This window comes from Carcharodon carcharias, chromosome 20 (genome assembly GCF_017639515.1).
Source record: "Carcharodon carcharias isolate sCarCar2 chromosome 20, sCarCar2.pri, whole genome shotgun sequence".
Classification (NCBI taxonomy): Eukaryota; Metazoa; Chordata; class Chondrichthyes; order Lamniformes; family Lamnidae; genus Carcharodon; species Carcharodon carcharias.
The window spans coordinates 100,724,902-100,744,932 of NC_054486.1; the positions used below are offsets into that span (position 1 = coordinate 100,724,902).

The 20,031-nt window shown below is 41.8% G+C and overlaps 1 protein-coding gene across 3 annotated transcripts in view; it reads left to right on the forward strand.

Annotated features, from left to right (window-relative positions):
- papola (poly(A) polymerase alpha) overlaps window positions 1-19,356 on the forward strand; it is a 73,863-nt gene extending 54,507 nt beyond the window's left edge. For 2 of the 3 annotated variants that reach the window (XM_041214974.1, XM_041214975.1), the window contains 4 exons: window positions 1,921-2,025; window positions 11,906-11,983; window positions 12,823-12,879; window positions 14,443-19,356. In XM_041214974.1, coding sequence (XP_041070908.1) covers window positions 1,921-2,025; window positions 11,906-11,983; window positions 12,823-12,879; window positions 14,443-14,538 — 336 coding nt within the window. In that variant the 3' untranslated portion in view covers window positions 14,539-19,356. The remainder of the gene's footprint in view (window positions 1-1,920; window positions 2,026-11,905; window positions 11,984-12,822; window positions 12,880-14,442) is intronic. The other variant, XM_041214976.1, reaches the window with a different exon arrangement.
- The last annotated feature ends 675 nt before the right edge of the window (window positions 19,357-20,031 follow it).

Genomic DNA, 20,031 nt, shown 5'->3' on the forward strand with positions numbered 1-20,031 from the left:
CACTCCCACTACCCTTGTTGAAATAACATGCTCTGCCATTAAGTGACTGATTTCATTCCATTTTTAAATCATTAGGAAATAGAGATAGTTTAAGTCATATTGGTGTTTGTGGGTGTTAGGAGTGAGTTTTAGCTTTAATGTTTAAGTTTGATTTACATTTCTGTATCTGTGTGTCAAGAAAAGGTCAAGTTGAGTTTTAGTTTCACTTTAAAAGGTGCCTGCATTTCTAATGAGAGTTTACAACTGTAAGACAAGTTAAGGAAACACAGGAGTAGAAAAACTGAGCTGTTGCACAGGGATCCAGAGAGGCAGGTCCCTCCCACAGACACACACACTAGAAACAGCAGTTTTTGAGTTCAGTTTTGAAGACAGCTGCCAGGCCGAAGCAGCCTAGAAGAGGCAGATAGTTATCCCAAGCTAAAGTTGGTTGAAATTAGCTGCCAGGGAGAGGCTGGAACAAAGGGGACAGATAGCCAGTCCCGAGATGAAGAAAAAATTTCCCAAGAATCCAGGGGAATGGAACAGGAGAAAGCCCCAAGCAGACCTTCTAGTCAAAGGAAGGACAGGAGCCTGGAAAAGATCCTATTAAGAGTGAGGGGCAGAGAACGGTTCCAAATTTCAAGCTTAAAGTTCCAGCCTGCAGGAAGCAGAGTCATAGCAATTTAAAGGCTTGTGAGAAGTCAGAAGGTCCAAAGACAAACTATTACTTTTTGCTGTGGGCATGTGAGGCAGTGATGTACTGTTGACAGCTGAGTCGGTGAGGGAGAGTGCGTCGAAGAAAGCTTGAACACGTGGCGACCCAGGGGAAGAAGAACATCGGAAGGAGAGTTTGAAACCCTAGGAGTGAGCTCTTATGGAAGGTGTCTTGAGAGAAAGCATCGGTTTGGGAGAAGATTCCAAGGCCAGTTCTTGGAAAGTGGAGATTGAAAAACCTCATGTGAAAGAGTTTGGTGAGACTGGTTGGCTCACAGTGTAACATGCATCCCCAGGGGGAGTTGAGGCAAGATCCATAGCACCTGTCTGGGTTGGCATCTGTCACTTGGTTTCAGAGTGTGGTGTGTCTGACCACAGGTCGCAAATTGGTTTACATGGACCGTACTTAGTGTGAACAGTGGAGTATAAGATAGCTTTTGTAACTTGTGTTATCCTTACAAATATTATATATCTGTAAAGATATAGTTGTGGGCGAAGGAGTTCGTTAGCTGACTCTGGTGACACTGTTCAGTAGCCCCTCTCCACATACCTAAACAAACAAATAAAAGTTAGGATCTTTCAAACTAGGTTCCACCCATAGATCAGATTGCCCATTGGTGACCTCAGCTGGGGATCATAAAATTTCATACAAAAAAGAATTGTGAATACCTGTAGCTACTTTGTATAATGGGAAAATTATTAAAAATATTAACCCTGTAAATTTAAGTATATCTTTGACATAAATTGCCGGTTACCAAGGTGAGACTTACTCAGATGTTGCTTAGGCAAAACCGCTGGCATGTCAGCCCAAAGGCCAAGATAAGAACAGGTCTTTCTATGTTGAGATGATGAGTTCTCAGTTCTGTATTTATTTTCTGAATCCTATGTCCTCCAATTTTGAAAGAGTAGAATTTTAAATGTGGAATTCTTTTATACGTTTAGAAAAGTGTAGCTGAGGCAGAAGGTCAACCACGATCATATTGAACGATGTAGTAGAATCAAGGGACCAGATGGTCATCTACTTATTTATTGTGTTATATTCTGCCCTAGTGTACAGATGTATGCACAAATAATTGTAGTGCAATAATATATGGTTTTGTGTTATCAGGTACAGATTTAGGTTTTTCTTATTATGGCACTTGTTCATTCTATCTGACAAATGGTAGCTCTCAAAGGGATAGCAATAAACAGGCAGCTCAACTCTCATGTTTTCTGGACATTGTTTAGGAGCCTGCAATGAATGGTGTAACAATGGATCAAAATTCATCACAAAGCTTGAAGAGAGCATCTGCACAGACATCTGAAGTTTCACCAAAGAGAAAGAAACTGGATGTAAGTAGCTGATTCTCTGTACAGGTTAACTATAGAAGTTAGGGAAAGCATCAAACTTAAGGAAAAAGCATATAACTGTGCAAAGATGACTGGCAGGCCAGATGATTGGTCAGAATATAAAGAACAGAATGACGGAAAGGTTAATCAAGAGAAAGAAATTAGAGTATGAGAGGAAATGTAAAACTGGAAATGTAAATATGGTTAACAAAAGTTTCTACAGGCATTTAAACAGGAAAAGAGTATATAAAGTGCATGTTGGCCCTTTGAGAATGAGGAGTTAATAGTAGGCAATAAGGAAAAGGTGGATGAAATGAACAAATATATTGCTTCTGCCTTCACTATAGAGGATATATAAGGGGGAGGCGATGGCATAGTGGTATTGTCGCTGGACAAATAATCCAGAGACCCAGGTTCAAACCCCACCTCGGCAAATGGTGGAATTTGAATCCAATAAAAATCTGGAATTAAAAATCCAATGATGACCATGAAACCATTGTCGATTGTTATAAAAACCCATCTGGTTCTCTAATGCCCTTTAGGGAAGGAAACCTGTCTTCCTTACCTGGGCCTGTGCTGGGGCCTCAGCTTTTTACAATTTATATCGGTGACTTGGATGAGGGGAACGAAGGCATGTAGCTAAATTTACACAACGCAAATGTGGAATGAAGTTTCCACTTCTCGTCAGCTCAGAAGAAGGGTCATATGGACTCGAAACATTAGCTTCATTTCTATCTCCACATATGCTGTCAGACCTGCTGAGATTTTCCAGCATTTTCTGTTTTTGTATTAAAAAGAAGGATGTTATGCTTGTTTTACAGGGCATTGGTGAGACAGCATGTGACTCCTAAATGCCCTCTGAACTAGGGCAACTAGGGATGGATAATAAATGCTGGCCTGGCCAGCGATGTCCACATGAATGAATATTAAAAAATTCCAGTAATATGGAATTAGAGAATATTCCACAGTTCAGGAAAGAAGGGCCCTAGAGTAATTGACTTAAAAGGTTTAATTTAAAGGGATAACTCATGGCAGGAGAGCTCAAAGCCGTGGTGTGCTCCATGTGGGAAGCCAGGAACATTTCCAGTGCCTGGGACCAGCATGTGTGCAGGAAGTGTGTGCAGCTGCAGCTCCTGGAAGCTCGGGTTTCAGAGCAGGAACTGCGGCTGGGGACACTGTGGAGTATCTGTGAGTCTGAGACCATTGTCAATAGCACGTTTGGAGAGGTGGTCACACTGCAGATGAAGGGACTTGAAGGCAGTCCAAGAGAAACAGGCAGGTAGTTCAAGAGCCCCCTGGGGTAGTGCTCAGAAATCGGTATTCCATTTTGGAGGCTGATGAGGGCGCTGGTTCCTCCAGGGAGTGCAGATAGAGCCAAGGTTCTGGCACCACCAGCAGCCTATCTGTACAGAAGGGGAGGAAGAGACTAAGAGCAATAGTAATAGGGGATTCTATAGTCAGGGGAACAGATAGGCGCTACCGTAGCCATCAACGTGTCTCTAGGATGGTGTGTTGCCTCCCTGGTGCCAGGGTCCGGGATGTCACTGAACGGCTGCAGGGCATCCTGAAGGGTGAGGGTGATAAGGCAGAGGTTATGGTACATTGTTGGTACCAATGACATAGGTAGAAATACTTCAGGGAGTTGGGCAGTAGACTAAAAAGCAAGACCTCTCAGGTTGTAATCTCTGGATTACTCCCAGTGCCATGTGCTAGTGAGCTCAGAAATAGGAGAATAGCGCAGCTGAATACGTGGCTTAAGGGTTGGTGCAGGAGGGAGGGTTTTAGATTCCTGGATCACTGGGACTGTTTCTGGGGAAAGTGGGACCTGTACAAGCAGGACGGTGTACATCTGAACCAGAGCGGGGCGTACATCCTTGTGGGTGAGTTTGCTAGTGCTGTTGGGAGGAGTTTAAACTAATTTGGCAGGGGGAGGGGACACAGAACGTTAGCAGAATAGGGACACATCGTAATACAGCAAAACAATCAAGTCAGAGGGCGTACAGCTGCATTAAGTTTCAAGGGAGTAAGGCTGGATGGCCTCTACTTTAATGCCAGGAGTATTACAGGTAAAATTGTAATTGTGATGTAGTAGTCATCACAGAGACGTGGTTGAGGGAGGAGCAGGATTGGCAGCTCAACATTCCGGGATATAGAATCTTCAGGTGAGACGGGAGGGGGTAAAAGAGGAGGAGGAGTTGCATTATTAGTTAAGGACTCAGTTACTGCAGTGAGGAGAAATGATATCTTGGAAGGGCATCGAATGAAGCTTTGTGGATAGTGCTTAGGAATAAAAAAGGGGCAGCCACATTGTTAGGTGTTTATTATAGACCCCCAGATAGTCAGCGGAAATTGAGGAGCAAATATGTGCACAATTTGCAGAAGTTTGTAAAAACAATAACAATAGGGTAATTATGTTAGGTGATTTCAACTTTCCCAACATTAATTGGGATAGACATAGTGTTAAGGGCTTGGATGGAGTGGATTTCTTGAAATGTGTACACGAGAACTTTTTAGGACTGTAAGTAGAGGGCCCAACAAGGGATGGCGCAGTGCTGGACTTAATTCTGGGGAATGAAGCCAGACAGGTGGCTGAGGTGGTGGCGGGGGAGCATTTTAGTGAGTGACCACAATATGGTACAATTTAAGCTTGCTATGGACAAAGAAATAGACAAGTTGCAAAAAAATGTTTTGGATTGGTGTGGATAAGAGCAGATTTTAGTAAAATAAGGCAGGATCTGGTCAATGTAAACTGGGAACAGTTACTTGTAGGGAAATCTACAGAGGAACAGTGGTGAGGGGGCGATCAAAAAGGAAATGGGGAGGGTACAGGCTCAACATATTCCCTCTAGGGTGTTAGGAAGGAGTAACAAGCCCAGAGAACCATGGATGACCAGGGATATTCAGGATATAATGAGAAGGAAAAGCTAGGCTTTTAGCAGGTACAAGGGGAGCAAATCAGCAGAGGCATTAGTGGAGTACAGAAAGTGCAGGGTGGAGCTTAAGAAAGCAACTCGCAGAGCAAAGAGGGGATATGAGAAAACTCTGGCTGGTAAAAGTAGGGAAAATCCCAAGATATGCATATCAATGGGAAGAGGATAACCAGGGAAAGAGTAGGGCCCATAAGGACCAAGGGGGAAATCTATGGGTGGAACCAGAGGATATCAGTAGAGTGTTGAACGAATACTTCACGTCAGTCTTCTACCAAGAGAATGAGGATAAAGGTATGGAACTCGGGGAGAGAGACTGCGAGGTTCTTCAGCAAATTGATATAGGGAGTGTCAAGGTATTGGAGGTATTGGCAGGCTTAAAAGTGGCCAAATATCCAGGTCCAGATGATTTGTGTCCTAGATGGCTGAGGGAGGCAAGGGAGGAGATTGCAGGGGCTCTGACCCAAGTTTTTGATTCCTCACTGGTCACGGGGGAGGTGCCAGAGGACTGGAGAACAGCTAATGTAGCTCCGCTATTTAAGAAGGGTTGTAGAGAGAAACCAGGGAACTACAGGCCAGTGAGTCTCTCATCAGTGGTAGGGAAAGTATTAGAGAAAATTCTGAAGGAGAGTATCTATCTCCACTTGGAGAGGCAAGGTTTGATCACGGATAGTCAGCATGGCTTTGTCAGAGGGAGGTCATGCCTAACAAATTTGATTGAATTTTTTGAGGAGGTGACTAGGCATGTAGATGAGGGTAGTAGTCCGGTTGATGCAGTTTATATGGATTTCAGCAAAGCCTTTGACAAGGTCCCACATGGGAGGCTTGTAAAGAAGGCAAATGCACATGGGATACAGGGTAATTTGATGAGGTGGATTCAAAATTGGCTTAGTTGTAGGAGACCGAGGGTGATAACAGAAGGATGCTTTAGTGACTGCAAGCCAGTGTACAGTGGCGTACCAGAGGGATCTGTGCTGGGTCCCCTTTTATTCGTCATTTATATAAATGACATAGATGACTATGTGGAGGGGGAGGATTAGTAAGTTTGCGGATGACACAAAGATTGGCAGGGTGGTTAACAGTGAGGCTGAGTGTCTTGGGCTACAGGAAGATATAGACGGGATGGTCAAATGGGCAGATAAGTGGCAGATGGAATACAACCCTGAAAAGTGTGAGATGGAAGGAGTAATTTGACAAGGAAGTATTCAATGAACGGCATGACACTAGGAAGTTCTGAGGAACAAAGGCACTTTGGCGTGTGTCCATAGATCTCTGAAGGCAGAGGGGCATGTTAGTGGGGTGGTGAAAAAAGCATATGGGACACTTACCTTCACCAATCGAGACATAGATTACAAAAGTAGGGAGTTCATGTTGGAGTTGTGTAGAACCTTGGTGAGGCCACAGCTGGAGTACTGTGCAGTTCTGATCCCCACGTTAAAGGAAGGATGTGATTGCACTGGAGGGGGTGCAGAGGAGATTCACCAGAATGTTGCCTGGGATGAAACATTTAATTTATGAAGAGAGGTTGGATAGACTTGGGTTGTTTTCGCTGGAGCAGAAAAGACTGAGGGGCGACCTGATCGAGGTGTACAAGATTATAAGAGGCATGGACAGGGTGGATAAGGAGCAGCTGTTTCCCTTAGTTTAAGGGTCAGTCACGAGGGGACACAACCTCAAGGTGAGGGGCAGGAGGTTTAGGGGCGATGTGAGGAAAAGATTTTTTTACCTAGAGGGTGGTGAAGGTCTGGAATGCGCTGCCTGGGAGGGTGGTGGAGGTGGGTTATATCACATCCTTTAAAAGGTACCTGAATGAGCACTTGGCATGTCATAACATTCGAGGCTATGGGCCAAGTGCTGGTAAATGGGATTAGGTAGGTAGGTCAGGTGTTTCTCACGAGTCAGTGCAGACTCGATGGGCCAAAGGGCCTCTTCTGCATTCTGTGAATAGCTGTAAGTCAGGAGGTGGAGGGGAGAGAGGGAAGCGGTACTGAGCAAACTGATGGAGCTGTAAGCTGACAAGTCTCCTTGCCCTGATGGACTTAATTCTAGGGTTTAAAAGAGGTAGCTAATGAGGTAGTAGATGCATTGGTGTTAATTTTCCAAAATTCCCTATCCTAGATTCTGGAAAGGTTCCATCAGACTGGAAAATAGCAAATATAACCCCTTCTTTTCAAGAAGGGAGGGAGACAGAAAACAAGGAACTATATGCCAGTTGATTTGATGACTGTCGTGGACAATCATTAAAGAGGTTTTTGCTGGGAACTTAGAAAAAATGGAAGGCAATCAGGAAGAGTCAGCATGGTTCTGTGAAAGGAAAATCATGTTTAACCAATTTATTAGAAATCTTTTAAAGGAGTAACGTGCTGTGGATAAAATGGAGCCTGTAGAAGTAGTGTACTTGGATTTCCAAAAGGCATTTGGTAAGGTGCCGCATCAAAGGTTAATGCGGAAAATAAAAGCTCGTGTAGGGGGTAACCTATTAGCCTGGATAGAGGATTTGCTGGCTGACAGAAAACAGTGTTTGCATAAATGGGTCTTTGCCTGATTGGCAGGATGTGACTAGTTGATTCCCGAGTGGATCTGTGTTAGGGCCTCACCTTTTTACAATTTATATCAGTGACTTAAGATGAGGAGAGCGAAGGCATGTAGCTAAATTTGCAGACAATGCAAATGTGGAATGAAGTTTCCACTTCTCTTCAGCTCTGAAGAAGGGTCATACGGACTCGAAACATTAACTTCATTTCTCTCTCCACAGATGCTGTCAGACCTGCTGAGTTTTTCCAGCATTTTCTGTTTTTGTTATATAAGCAAAGATGTCATGCTTCAGTTTTACAGGGCATTGGTGAGATGGCATCTCAAATACTGTGTGCAGTTTTGGTCTCCTTATTTAAGGAAGGATGTAAATGTATTGGAGGTGGTTCAGAAGAGGTTTACTAGATTGATACCTGAATTGAGCAGGTTGTCTGATGAGGATAGGCTGGACAGGCTGACCTTGTTCCACAGGAGTTTAGAAGAGGGAAGAGTGACTTGATTGAAGTATATATGATCCTGAATGGCCTTGACAAGGTGGACATGAAAAGGATGTTTCCTCTTGTGGATAAGTCCAGAACTAGAGGGCACTGTTTTAAAATTAGGGGTCATTCTTATAGGGTAGAGGTGAGAATTTTTTTCTGTGGGTTGTGCGACTTTGGAACTCTTTGCCTCAGAAGGCATTGGAAGCGTGGTCACTGTTTCTAAGGCAGAGGTAAATAGATCCTTGTTAAGGAAATCAAAGGTCATCAGGGGTAGATGGGAATGTAGAACTCCAAACACAAACAGATCAGATGTGATTGTATTGAATGGCGAAGCAGCCTCAAGGGGCTGAATGGCCTACTTCTCTTATTTCGCATGTTCGTATGCCATTAAATTTATGTACAAGTTTTCTGACATTTTTTAGTCATTTGCGGATGAGAACGTCTCTGGTAAGGCTAGCATAGCATTTATTGCCCATCCCTAATTGCCTCCTTGAACTGCTGGAGTCCATGTGGTGTATGTATACCCACAGTGCTGTGAGGGAAGCAGTTCCAAGTTGTTGACCTGGTGACAGTGAAGGAACAACAATACAGTTCCAAGTCAGGATGGTGTGTGACTTGAACTTGTAGGTGGCATTCCCATGCATCAGCTGTCCATATCTTTGGAGGTGGTAGAGGTTGCGGGTTTGGAAGGTGCTGTTGAAGGATTCTTGGGGAGTTGTTGCAGCGCACCTTGTAGATGGTAGTACACTGCAGCCTCTGTGCATTGGTGTTGGAAGCAGTGAATGTTTAATCTGGTGGATGCAGTGGCAATCAAGATGGCTGCTTTGTCTTGGATGTTGTTGAGCTTCTTTAGTGTTGTTGGAGCTGGACATCACATTCCTAACTTGTGTCTTTATAGATGGTGGACAGACTTTAAGGAATCAGGAAGTGAGTTATTTGCAGCATAATTCCCAGCTCCTTGTAGCCACATTATTTATATGATTGTTCTGGTTAAATTTCTGGACAATAGTGACCATCAGGATTGTTGATGATGGGGTGATTCAGTGATAGTAACACGGTTGAACACCATGGGGTGATCTTTAGATTCTCTCTTGTTGAAGATGGCCATTTCCCTTGCATTTATGTGGCATAGATGTTACTTCCCACTTATTAGCCCAAGCCTGAATGTTGTCCAGGTCTTGCTGCATATGGGCATGAACTGCTTCAGTATCTGAGAAGTTGTCAATGGTACTAAACACCATGCAATCATTAGCAAACATCCCCACTTCTGACCTTATGTTAGAAGGAAGATCATTGATAGAATAGCTAAAGATGGTTGGACCTGGGACACTGCCCTGAGAAGCTCGTACAAAGATATTTTGGAGCTGAGATGATTAAACTCCAACGACTGCAGTCATCGCCCTTTGTGTAGTTGTGATTTCAACTAGTGGAGACTATTTCCGACACCCATTGACTTCTATTTTGCTAAGGCTCCTCGATGCATTCTCTGTCAAATGCTGCTTTGATGTCAAGGGCAATCCCTCTCTTTTCACCTCTTAAGTTCAGCTCTATTATCCATGTTTGGACCAAGGCTGTAATGAGAGCTGGAGTCAAGCATCCTTGGTGGAACCCAAACAGACCATCGGTAGCAGGTTTTTGCTAAGTGCCACTTGATAGTACTATCAGCGACACCTTCTATTTCTTTGCTAAAGATTGAGAGTAGACTGATGGGTGGCCATTGGCCAGGTTGACCTTGTCCTGCTTTTTTGTGGACAGGGCGTCTTTTCCACATTTTGGCAAAATCTAGTGTTGTGGTTTTATTGGAACAACTTGTTAGGAGCACGATTAGCACAAGCCTTCAGTACTACTGCCAGGATATTGTCAGGGCCCGTAGCATTTTCTGTATCTAGTTTCTTTGACCTTTTTTTTATCATGTGAAGTGAATCAAATTGTCTGTAATGTAGTTGAGCACAGGAGGAGATTGAGGTGGATCATCCACTACTGGTTGGTTGCGTATGCTCCAGACTTGTCTTTTGCACTCACATGCAGGACACCAGCCCCATTGAAAATGGGGATGTTTGTGGAACCATTTCCTCTTGTTAGTTATTTAATTATCCACCATCATTCGTGTCTGGATGTGGCAGGACTGCAGAGCTATGATCTGATCTATTAATTGTGGGATCACACAGCTGTTTCTGCTATTCAGTTTGCATGTAGCCCTGTGATTGAGTCTTACCAGGTTGGCACCTCATTTTTAGGTATGTCCGATGCTGCTGCTGGTATGCATACCTACATTCCTCATTGAGCCAGAGGTGGGAGTTGTGGATCCCTCCCAACAATGGCTCTTTTGCTGCTCCAGACAAATTTTCTGTCATGCCTGTGACAATCTCCACAGCGGGTGGGATGGAAAATTTGGTAATGGTACACTGAGGAATGTGCTGGATCATGAGGTTACAGATGGTGGTTGAATACAGTTCTATTAATGTTGATGGCCCACTGCGCCTCATGAATGCCCAGTTTTGAGTTGCTAGATCTGTTCTGAATCTATCCCATTTAGGTAATGGTGTCACATTACACAATGTATAGTGTGCTTAGTGTGAAGAGAGGGATTTGTCGGTGCAGTGCTCACTCCTACCAACACTGTCATGGACAGATGGACCTGCGACAGGTAAATTGGTAAGGATGGGGTCAAGTAGGTTTTTCCCTCTTGTTGGTTCTGCCACCACCTGCCGCAAGTCCAGTCTGGCAGATATGTTCTTCAGGACTCGACCAACTTAGTCATTCATGATGCTACCAAGCCACTCTCGGGGATGAACATTGAAGTCCTCCACCCAGATTACATTCTATGCCCTTACCCTCAGTGCTTCTTCCAAGTGGTGTTTGACATGGCGGAGTACTTATTCATCGGTTAAGGGAGGGCTATAGGTGATAATCAGGTGGTTTCCTTGCCCATGTTTGACCTGATGGCATGGGACTTTATAGGATAAGGCATCAATGTTGAAGACTCACAGGGCCACTCCCTTCCAACTGTGTACCACTGTGTTGCCACTTCTGGTGGTCCTTTCCTGTCAGTGGGACAGGATGTCCCCAGGTCTGGTGATGTCTGGGATATTGGCTGTATGGTATGATTTGGTCAGTATGACTGTCAGGCTGTCACTTGATAAGTCTTGGGACAGTTTTTCCAATCTTGGCACAAACGTCCACGTTAGTGAGGAGAGCTACATGGTGTCCCTTTATCGTTTCATATGCTGATGCCGAGTAGTCCATCCAGTTTTATTCTTTAACTTTTCTGTGGCAGTTTGATACAGCTGAGTGGCTTGCTTAGGTGATTTCAAAGTGCAGCCATGTTGCTGAGGGCCTGGAATCAGATGTAGCTCAGGTAGGATCGGGACAGCAGATTTCCTTCCCTAAATGAGAATTATGAATTCAGTAGTTTCATTATCATCACGAATGAAACTAACTTTTTATTATAGATTTATGAATTAATTGAATTTGAATTCCCCTAGCTGCTTTGTGGGATTTGAACTTTCATCCCCAGAGCACCAATCCAGGTATTTGGATCGTTAGTCCGGTCGCATTACAACTACATTCCCATCACCTTAATGCATTGCCTTCCATTTGATCCTGTCTGTTGTCTTTGACAATTCTTTCTGTCAATACACCCTTATTCTTTGCAACTTTGTTCCTATGTCATCTTGCTTTGCTACCTCTTTCTCTTCCTTTAATTGCCTCCTTTGATAACTGTGTGTTTGGTTCACTGCCCTCTCACCAGTATTTCCTTCTGTTATGGCTGCTTCAAAAAGTAAATTGTTTTTTACCCAAAGAGACTGGGAAAGGCGGGGGGAGAAGAATATTCGAAGTCTACTTCTGTGTTTTATTTTTAGTGGTTTATTTATGGCAAGTGAACTTATGGTAAACCAACTAAACAATCAGTACAACTTGATTATGTTTCTTGCTTGTCAGGGATCTGTCCCTCTGAAGGAACAGGGTGACTGTTCAAGAAGTCCCACCAGTGAGAAAAAATTGGATGAAAATATGAAGGTAAGATATGGCTTCCAGTATAATAACATTCGAATTCTAACATCTGGCGTGTGGAAAACAAAAGGTTCTCTAAACTTCACCTTACAAATATAGTTATAGTCGTTTGGTAGTACCAAGCTTGAGTATTGCTGAAAAGAGACATGTCTGAGCTTTTTGCCTTGCACTCATTAGGACACTCGCAAGAATAGCAATGTAAGGGGAAGACAGCAATTTATGGCTATCACTTATTTTGTTTAGCTGAAACAGGTACAATGTGTGTACATGTTCTTTCTGTCTGCAAAGAACAGGGCCCTGTGTATTAATATATGTAGCTTCCAGTCCACGCAAATGTGCCACACTGTGAGCCTGACTGGCAATCTTAAATTGATTGCCAGCGTAATTCTTAGCACATTGGGCAACATCTGCTGAATAATCCTCAGTGTACTGACTCATTCCTCAGGGCAATGCTTTGACCAATCAGGGTCAAGCTGCCTGCTTTAAATTTCAAACAATGCTTGGCAGTTAACTGTCAGTCACTATCAGTGGTGTATTCCCCGAGGCAATGCCACTTGCTAACCAATCAGCACACACTTAACAGACAGCATAAATTCCCCTAAGTGGTATTCTTGTAAGTGTCCTGATGAGTGCAAGGCGAAAAGCTTGGACATTTCTATTTTTTCCTGCAATACTCAAAAAAAAATACTTTTCTCAACTTTGAAAACTATGAAAGGAGGAAAAAATTAAAACTAATGGCCTTGTAAGAAATAGGAAGTTTTATCTTGTGCAAACTGGTCATAGTGTTAACAAAAATCTATAATTTAATTAAGTGTTGATCTATATTTGTCTTTTTTTTTCTGCAGGAAGTTGAGTCTGAAGAAAAGCTGACACCAATCCCATCTAAGGCTTCTGCCTCACAGGTAAGTGTTTGTAATGTGTAGTGGAGTTTAATTGCCAGATACACGGCCAGTTGGGGATTACTGCAAACAGATGGGACCTATGATTCTCTCTCCACTCCTGAAAGTACTAATTCATTTGGAAGTATGGTCCTGCAGATACTGGCCACCCACCGTATCTGATAAATGGCCGTTCTTCGTTTACGTATATTTGCAGTGGGTTCGCAGGCTTTGTAACTGTGAGAAATGTCACAGATGAGCATGATCCTGTTGGTTCCCATGTGTGTACTGCCTAATTGGGATAATAGTTAGGAGCAGGAATCATCACTGCCGTTTCCCTTTTAATTCCCTCAAAAACCTCAAGCCAAGTGTTGTGCTCTTTTCCCCACTTTAACTGAGATTGTACCAAGAATCAAGCCCAGGGCCACTGTGTTCTGTATTGAACAGTGTCAGGCTAGTTGTCAATCAGATGAGCTATGCAGAGACTCTTCAGCTTTTAAGATATTCTGTTTTTCACCCTGCCTGCTGTACACTAGCTAGTGCTAAACAGTAGGTCACCTGTTACTAGACCTGTGCTTAAAGCCCTTGCAACTGGTGAAACAGTGACCCGGAGCCTTATCTTTTCACTTACATTGGAAGCGCAATGATTCACTTAACACTTGCAGATGAGGACTCTGAAAGGTAATTGCCAAGTAGGAAATTATGGCAGTAAATGTTTGGGTTGTCAGCGGGTTGAACAACCATTTTGTGTCATGTGATCAGAAGCTGACTTTCTCAAATTGTTCTAAATGTATTTGATTAACTCAAGTTTAAGGTCCGAACGCTACTAATGACTGAGGAGGAATCAGTTAAACCAAGAAGTTGTGATTCGATGGTGCCAAGCTTGGGTTTCTAAAATCATTAACATTGTTCTTAAACATGGATAAACTGGTGGAAAGTGAGAGGGAGGGCAGTGTGTGAGCACCTGCCAGATTACCAGCCTTTTTTGTATTCCCGAGTGCGAGAGTGATATGGGAAGAATATTCTTGGATATGAGAGGAGCTCTATTCCAGTGCTGGCCTGTTCCTCTTCTGATTGATATCACTAACTGGTACCATCAAGCTGCTAATACAGAAGTCAACCTTTGTTGGCTGTAAGTTATTCTTGCAGCACTGTGCCCTAAGATGCACAAGAACCCACTTGAGAATTTTCAATGTTCTCCACCATGAGCAATTCATTAGTGTTAACTTTTTTCATTGCTTTCCTCTCCTCCTGTCTTCTGTCATTTTTAAAATGTTAAATAAAGGGCTTGATAAGCATTTCTGATAAATTGTGCAAACATAAATTACAAACTCAAATCAGGAGAGAACAAGGGAGTAAGTAGTTTAATTGCTTTACACGAGGGGTGGTGAATGTGTGTAGTCCAGGGAAACAATAGAGGTGTAAATACTGGTATTGTTCAGTCCTGTACGTTCCTAAGTTTTTGTGTACACTGGCTATGCTGAGCCTTTTGAATATGTAGTTGCGAATATTTACATTTAGTAGCACCATCATTATCTGCCACCTATTTATTGAACTGATACATAAATTAATTTTTTTTTTACACAGGAACCAACGAGCACAGAACTTTCTGATGTCTCTTCTCTTCCTGTGAACCCTGTTCCAGTAGTTAAAAATTCGATAAAGCTGAGGCTGAATCGGTAGAACTGCTACCACTCCCGGGGCCATTGAACACAAAAATAACCAGGAGGCACACACATATATGCACGCACGCACGCACACACACACGCACACGAGCACACACACACGAAAACAAAACACCTACCGGAAGAGTCATCTGATCGCTGGCTACAGCTTCCTCTGTGGAAACGTTTTAAAAAGTTCTTTGAATGCAGGTGATCGTGGTATATGGTGAAGTTGGACGATAAAGGCTGTAGATTTTTTTTTAAAACATGTCCTACAAGACTTGATCATTGTTGAATCTGGAGTCTGGTAGAACTCGACCAGTGATGATGATGCACTGCGGACTGACTGGTCATGCAGGGAGTGCATCTTGGCGGAGTACTGCTGATGTGTTGGCAACAGTTATGTTAGTTGAAACCGTTTTTTCTGAGAACTTTTCTTTTTCCTGTTATCTTTGCTCTTAAACTGCCTTGCAATTGTGAAAAGATTTTAAAAATTTTTGTTGACCAATTGTTCAGTCATATGGGCATTATTTGTAAATTTAGGTTAGTGATGGTATTGAGAAAGATTTAATATTGAAGGACTCTTGTACCAGACCATGCCATTATTGATTTCAGGGCACTTAATCTATGTGATCCAGCTGTTTCTTTTCTTCCTAATACCAACTAAAAATTCAGATCTTTGTTTCTGGGGCATCTTACGACCTGGAAAGGGGCAGTAGCTTCTGAGAATTTTTTTCCCAGTTGCTTCCATTGTTTTTGTGCTGCTTTTTGATCATTAGATATTAATTTGACTACCTACTTCTAGTTTATGCCACTATCAGGGACTGTTCGGGACTTATTTTGCTTCAGAACTAAATTCAGGATGGTGGATGACATGTGAGGACACTGGACATTTCCTTTTGGAGCTGGTTTCAAATCAAGCCTACGTGGGTGGGATTTAATATCTGCTACCACTGGGATGAGTTACTGCTTTAAAATGTTAAATCAGTTCCCTGTCGATTTGAAATCCAGTGTAAAACTCATCCATATTTGACATTGATTGAATTCATCTATATTTACATTGATCAAAACTCCTAGGTGATTTGCTCCTGCTTGGGAAAAGCAGACTGTGTGCTTTGCATGGCTTATGGGTTTACAAACTGCATGGCCATTATGCATCCATGAAGCATGGCAATGTGGGTTTAGAACTCCCTTCATATTTAGCTAGGAATCTGGCTTTTGTCTTGTACCGTTGTTTACATTGACCCATTTGACCCTGGAGTGACTGTTACCATTGGGCTGACAAGTTTTTTTTCCTAGCATTTGCAATTCCATTTACGTACCCCCAGTGTACAAGCAAATAACTTCCTTTCCCAAGAGCTGCCATTAGAAATACATTAAAAAATTAAAATCTCCTTTGGATCAGTACAAAAAGAAGGCATTTTTTTGCTGGTCCTCCAATATATGTCACTTTTAAATCCCTCTAGAACGGATGAGGATAGATATTCTCCAGGCATGTGATGTAAATTGGAATCTCTGTATAACCAATGTCCACTTTTAATTGTGTTTCAAAACTAACTGAAGGAAAATCTTTTTGGTGCTTTATGGTTTGGGATTTGTTATGACAACATGAGATATGCATGGCAACATGTTCAGAAAACTGATTCTTCCCTAAAATTAATGCAGACAGGCCAGAAATTACCTTAACTCTTAAGTGTTACATAATTTTTTTGGTAAGTCCAGCTAGCGCGTGTAGAAGCAAATTATAGAAGAGCTGCTTGCTGGACTGCGCAAGCAGGCTGAGAATCTGTCACGTGCAGTTATTTAAAAAAAAGAACACGTGGTTCAAATTTTGACACACTGAAATTTGAGCCAATTAACATAAGTTAATGGCTCAGTCCATAGCCATTTCACTCAGAAGAGTCAATCTTTTTTAAACAGATATGAATACATCATCTGCTGGTGGGTAGGGGTCAAATCCTATAGTTCTCCATTGTGTAACTTCTTGAGTTTTTAAAGAGGTGGTGGAGGATTTCCTCTGGGAATTGAATTCTTTGTGCTTGCATAGACTTGAATAATTCCTGAAAATATTTTTCAACAATTTATCACAAAAAGAAGAGTTTGAGTTAAAATGTAAACTTTTGGCTATGGGAAAGCGCTTTCAGAAGTACAAATAATATTTGATTGTTTTAATTTACTAAATTTAAATAGTTTAAATGTGCCTCCCCATTGCGCCCCTCCCCCCAAAATAAAACACCACAAAAGTGTCTAAAACTTGATCACCAGCTGAAAAAGTAAACATTTTCAAATCCAATTAAGCCTGAAATGTGGGTAATTAAATCTTCCCATGTGACCAGCTGGAATTGGGAGAAGAATGGAGAGTTGCATTTGAAATATTAACTTTTTATGTTGAATGTACATGCATGCATTTCGCTCTTGGGTCCTGTAGATGACCTGTTCTTTTTCCTGTTCCTAGAAAGCATTTCTAATTGTGAAATGGTTGACCCACTCTGGCAGAGCTGAACTATGTATCCATGCAAAATATGTAAACTCAATTGTCTGTGCTCTATTAAGTTCATTTATTTTTTCAGGAGTTTCAGATATATTCAAGTCCCTCTTAACATCGGATGTACTGTAAATTGTTAGTCTGTTTAACAAATCACCAAGTAATTTACCAGGAGGATCTCCCAGAAACTTCCAGGCTTTCATTTTGAAGTGTACTGTCATACAAATTTCTCTTTTCCCACGTTATGATACTGCAAAGAATTTGACATTTTAGGGGGAGAAACATCTTATGACAATTAAAAAGCCATTGCAACATCAGTGGTAATCAACCAATGCAGGCTGTGCAGGAAAAATAAATTTGTTTGTAATTTTGCCTGCCTCACAACCCCGTTTTGGATATCAAAGTATTGGCTATGACTACTGATTAACTTCAGTTATATAAATTGTTCTGTTTACAAAGAAGCAGTTCTAATAATTTTAAAAAATAGACTTGTTTCATTTTCAGCACCTTTGTTGGTAAGAAGGGATTGGGGAGATGGGGAAGACTCTGTAATCGAGGTAAAAAGAATTGTGATTTCCCCTTACAGTGGACCTGCCTTTGAACTGGTGTTCTTTGAAGCTCTTTGCCTATGCTTTCTTGTAGTGTTGTGTGTTCATTATAACAGACCAGGCCACTTTGAAAATTGATTAAGCGAGGAACCGTTGCAGGGTAAGAAAGTGAGTTCTCAGTATGAAAGCCTGTTTTGGCCATTGTAGAAAAAGGGACATTTCTTTTAAATGGGTTTCTTGTGGTAGAGAATAAATGCAGCTGATTCCTGCTTCAAAGCATTGGAAAGAAAATTAATAATCCTGTTCTTTCCCATCCAAGGAGCTACCCCAACAATTGCATGTCTGTAGTAGGGAAAGAATTATCCCAATTAATTTTACATAAGAGAAATGAAATGTATACTGACGAACCATGAAAGTGCTTGCATAGTAGATTGTAGTATATATTGTGATGTCTGATTTGAATTTCATTTTGCTGAGCATTTATTTAAAACCACTTTGAGTCTTTGGGGAGACATTGATAACACAGATATCTCAGAAATTGTCTTGTTTTTAATGCCAATATCCCAAGAAATTGGGTTGAGGAGGAAAAACCTTGAACAGATCTAAGATATGCAGCTTATAGCAGAGAGTAACTTTTTGCCATATAACTGGTACAATACACTTCTACTGCCAGTGTCGTCTCATTTGAGTTAAGTTATGAAATACACTTTTACTGTAAGCGTGCATTTGCATCACAGGGTCCAGGAACGCTAAGGTTCATTCTTGCTGGTTTGTATAATATGGATATATATAAGGCTGATTTGCCCTTCCCATTAATTAATGGAATACTCTTAAGTTTACTCCCTCTTGGGTACATTAAAAATATAGAAAAAAATTGTAGAATGGAACTCTTTCATTTCTTCCCCTCCCCCCCACCAACCTCCACCTCCAACCCCAGCCAAATAACTTTATTCCAAACATTCCTATTAAGAAAATATTAAAGTTGTATCTGCCCACCCTGGTTGACCGGAACATTTCTTTAATGTGCTAACAGCATTAACCCGTTTTTAGGTTTGCAGTAGGTGACTAGGTGGGAAATTGGCCCGTTGAACTCCATAAGACTCCTTTTAATATGGCAGCAACAGGTTATATGAAAGCTGCTCAATGGTGCTAGTTACAATATCTGCCTGGGGCTTTCATGAGTGCTCTGTTTCAATGTGTTTAAGCCAACTATGTTTAATGAAACTTTTGACTGTGTTGCTTCTGTTTTGAATGCTTTTGTCCACTGATGGTTCCATTGCCACACTGCATGAATAATGGTTATAAAACAGTTCCCACCGTTTTGAAAAAAAATTTCATGTGAATGAATTGGTGCTGGACTGACCTGTTCCCATTTAACAGGATGATCATTAACTGGCTTTTACTGAATCAAAGTTTTTAAAACATCAAAGATTTCGCAATTGTCACTCTCTTCAGAAATCAAAAAGTTTGTTTACCTGCCTGAATGTGAAATCAAGCTATTACAGACTGTGGTTGGGCAGGTTATTTGTGGACAAGCAAGAATTGAAAAAGCTTCAATGTGAATGCACCTATTGTTCTGCCAAGATGAGTGCTAAACTATTTTATTTTTTCATTGTTGGTGAACTTGTCATAGTTTTCTCTTCCTCACAGTTTAACTGTTGCTTTCGCAAGCTGTACTCTGCGGCTCACAGATGGAGTTCTGTTTTTTTCATAGTGTCTGTACACTAGTAATTTTCAGAAGCTATTTTGTATAGAGATGTATTTCTTCATTTAAAATAAAAAAAAATAAAAATGCAGCACAAAATTGAGTGACATAAGGTTTCTTTGTGTTCAGGTTTAGCCTTGGCTAGTGTCAGGCGTGGCTTGGCTGGGAGTCAGAAAACTATGGATTCAAGTCCCATTCCAGAGACTTGAGCGCAAAATCAGGGCGGACATTTAAGTGCAGTTCTGTAAGGGAACACTGTGTAGTTGGAGGTGCTATCTTTCAGAGTCAGTGTTAAACCGATGTTTGTGTGACCTTGCTTAAATGCATTTTGGTTTCTGTATTTCCTATATTAGGGCAGTGACTATAATTCAGGCATCTTTGGGCTTAACGTATGTTGGGTTAGTGCACATTAAGTATTGTGAGAGCTGGAAAATGCGCTTCTCATTTGTCCAACTCCACTCAATTAGGAAAATTTTCCATCTTGACAATTGTGTGTGATTAGGGTCAACATTAAGCTGAGGCATTACCCTCCCCAGCCTGTGTTCTGCGTTGGGTGGTTCATGCAGTTTTCAATCCCTGTGTTTATCTCTCACGAGTGTACAAATATATTCCAAGCACCACAAAGCTGTATAGAATCATGCAACACAGATGTAGGCCCATACCTACCTGTGCTGGTTCTTTCAAAGTCCCATGCCCTTGCTCTTTCCCTGTTGCCCTGTAGGCTTTTCAAATATCTATCCATTTCCCTTTTATGAATTAACCCTGAATTCACTT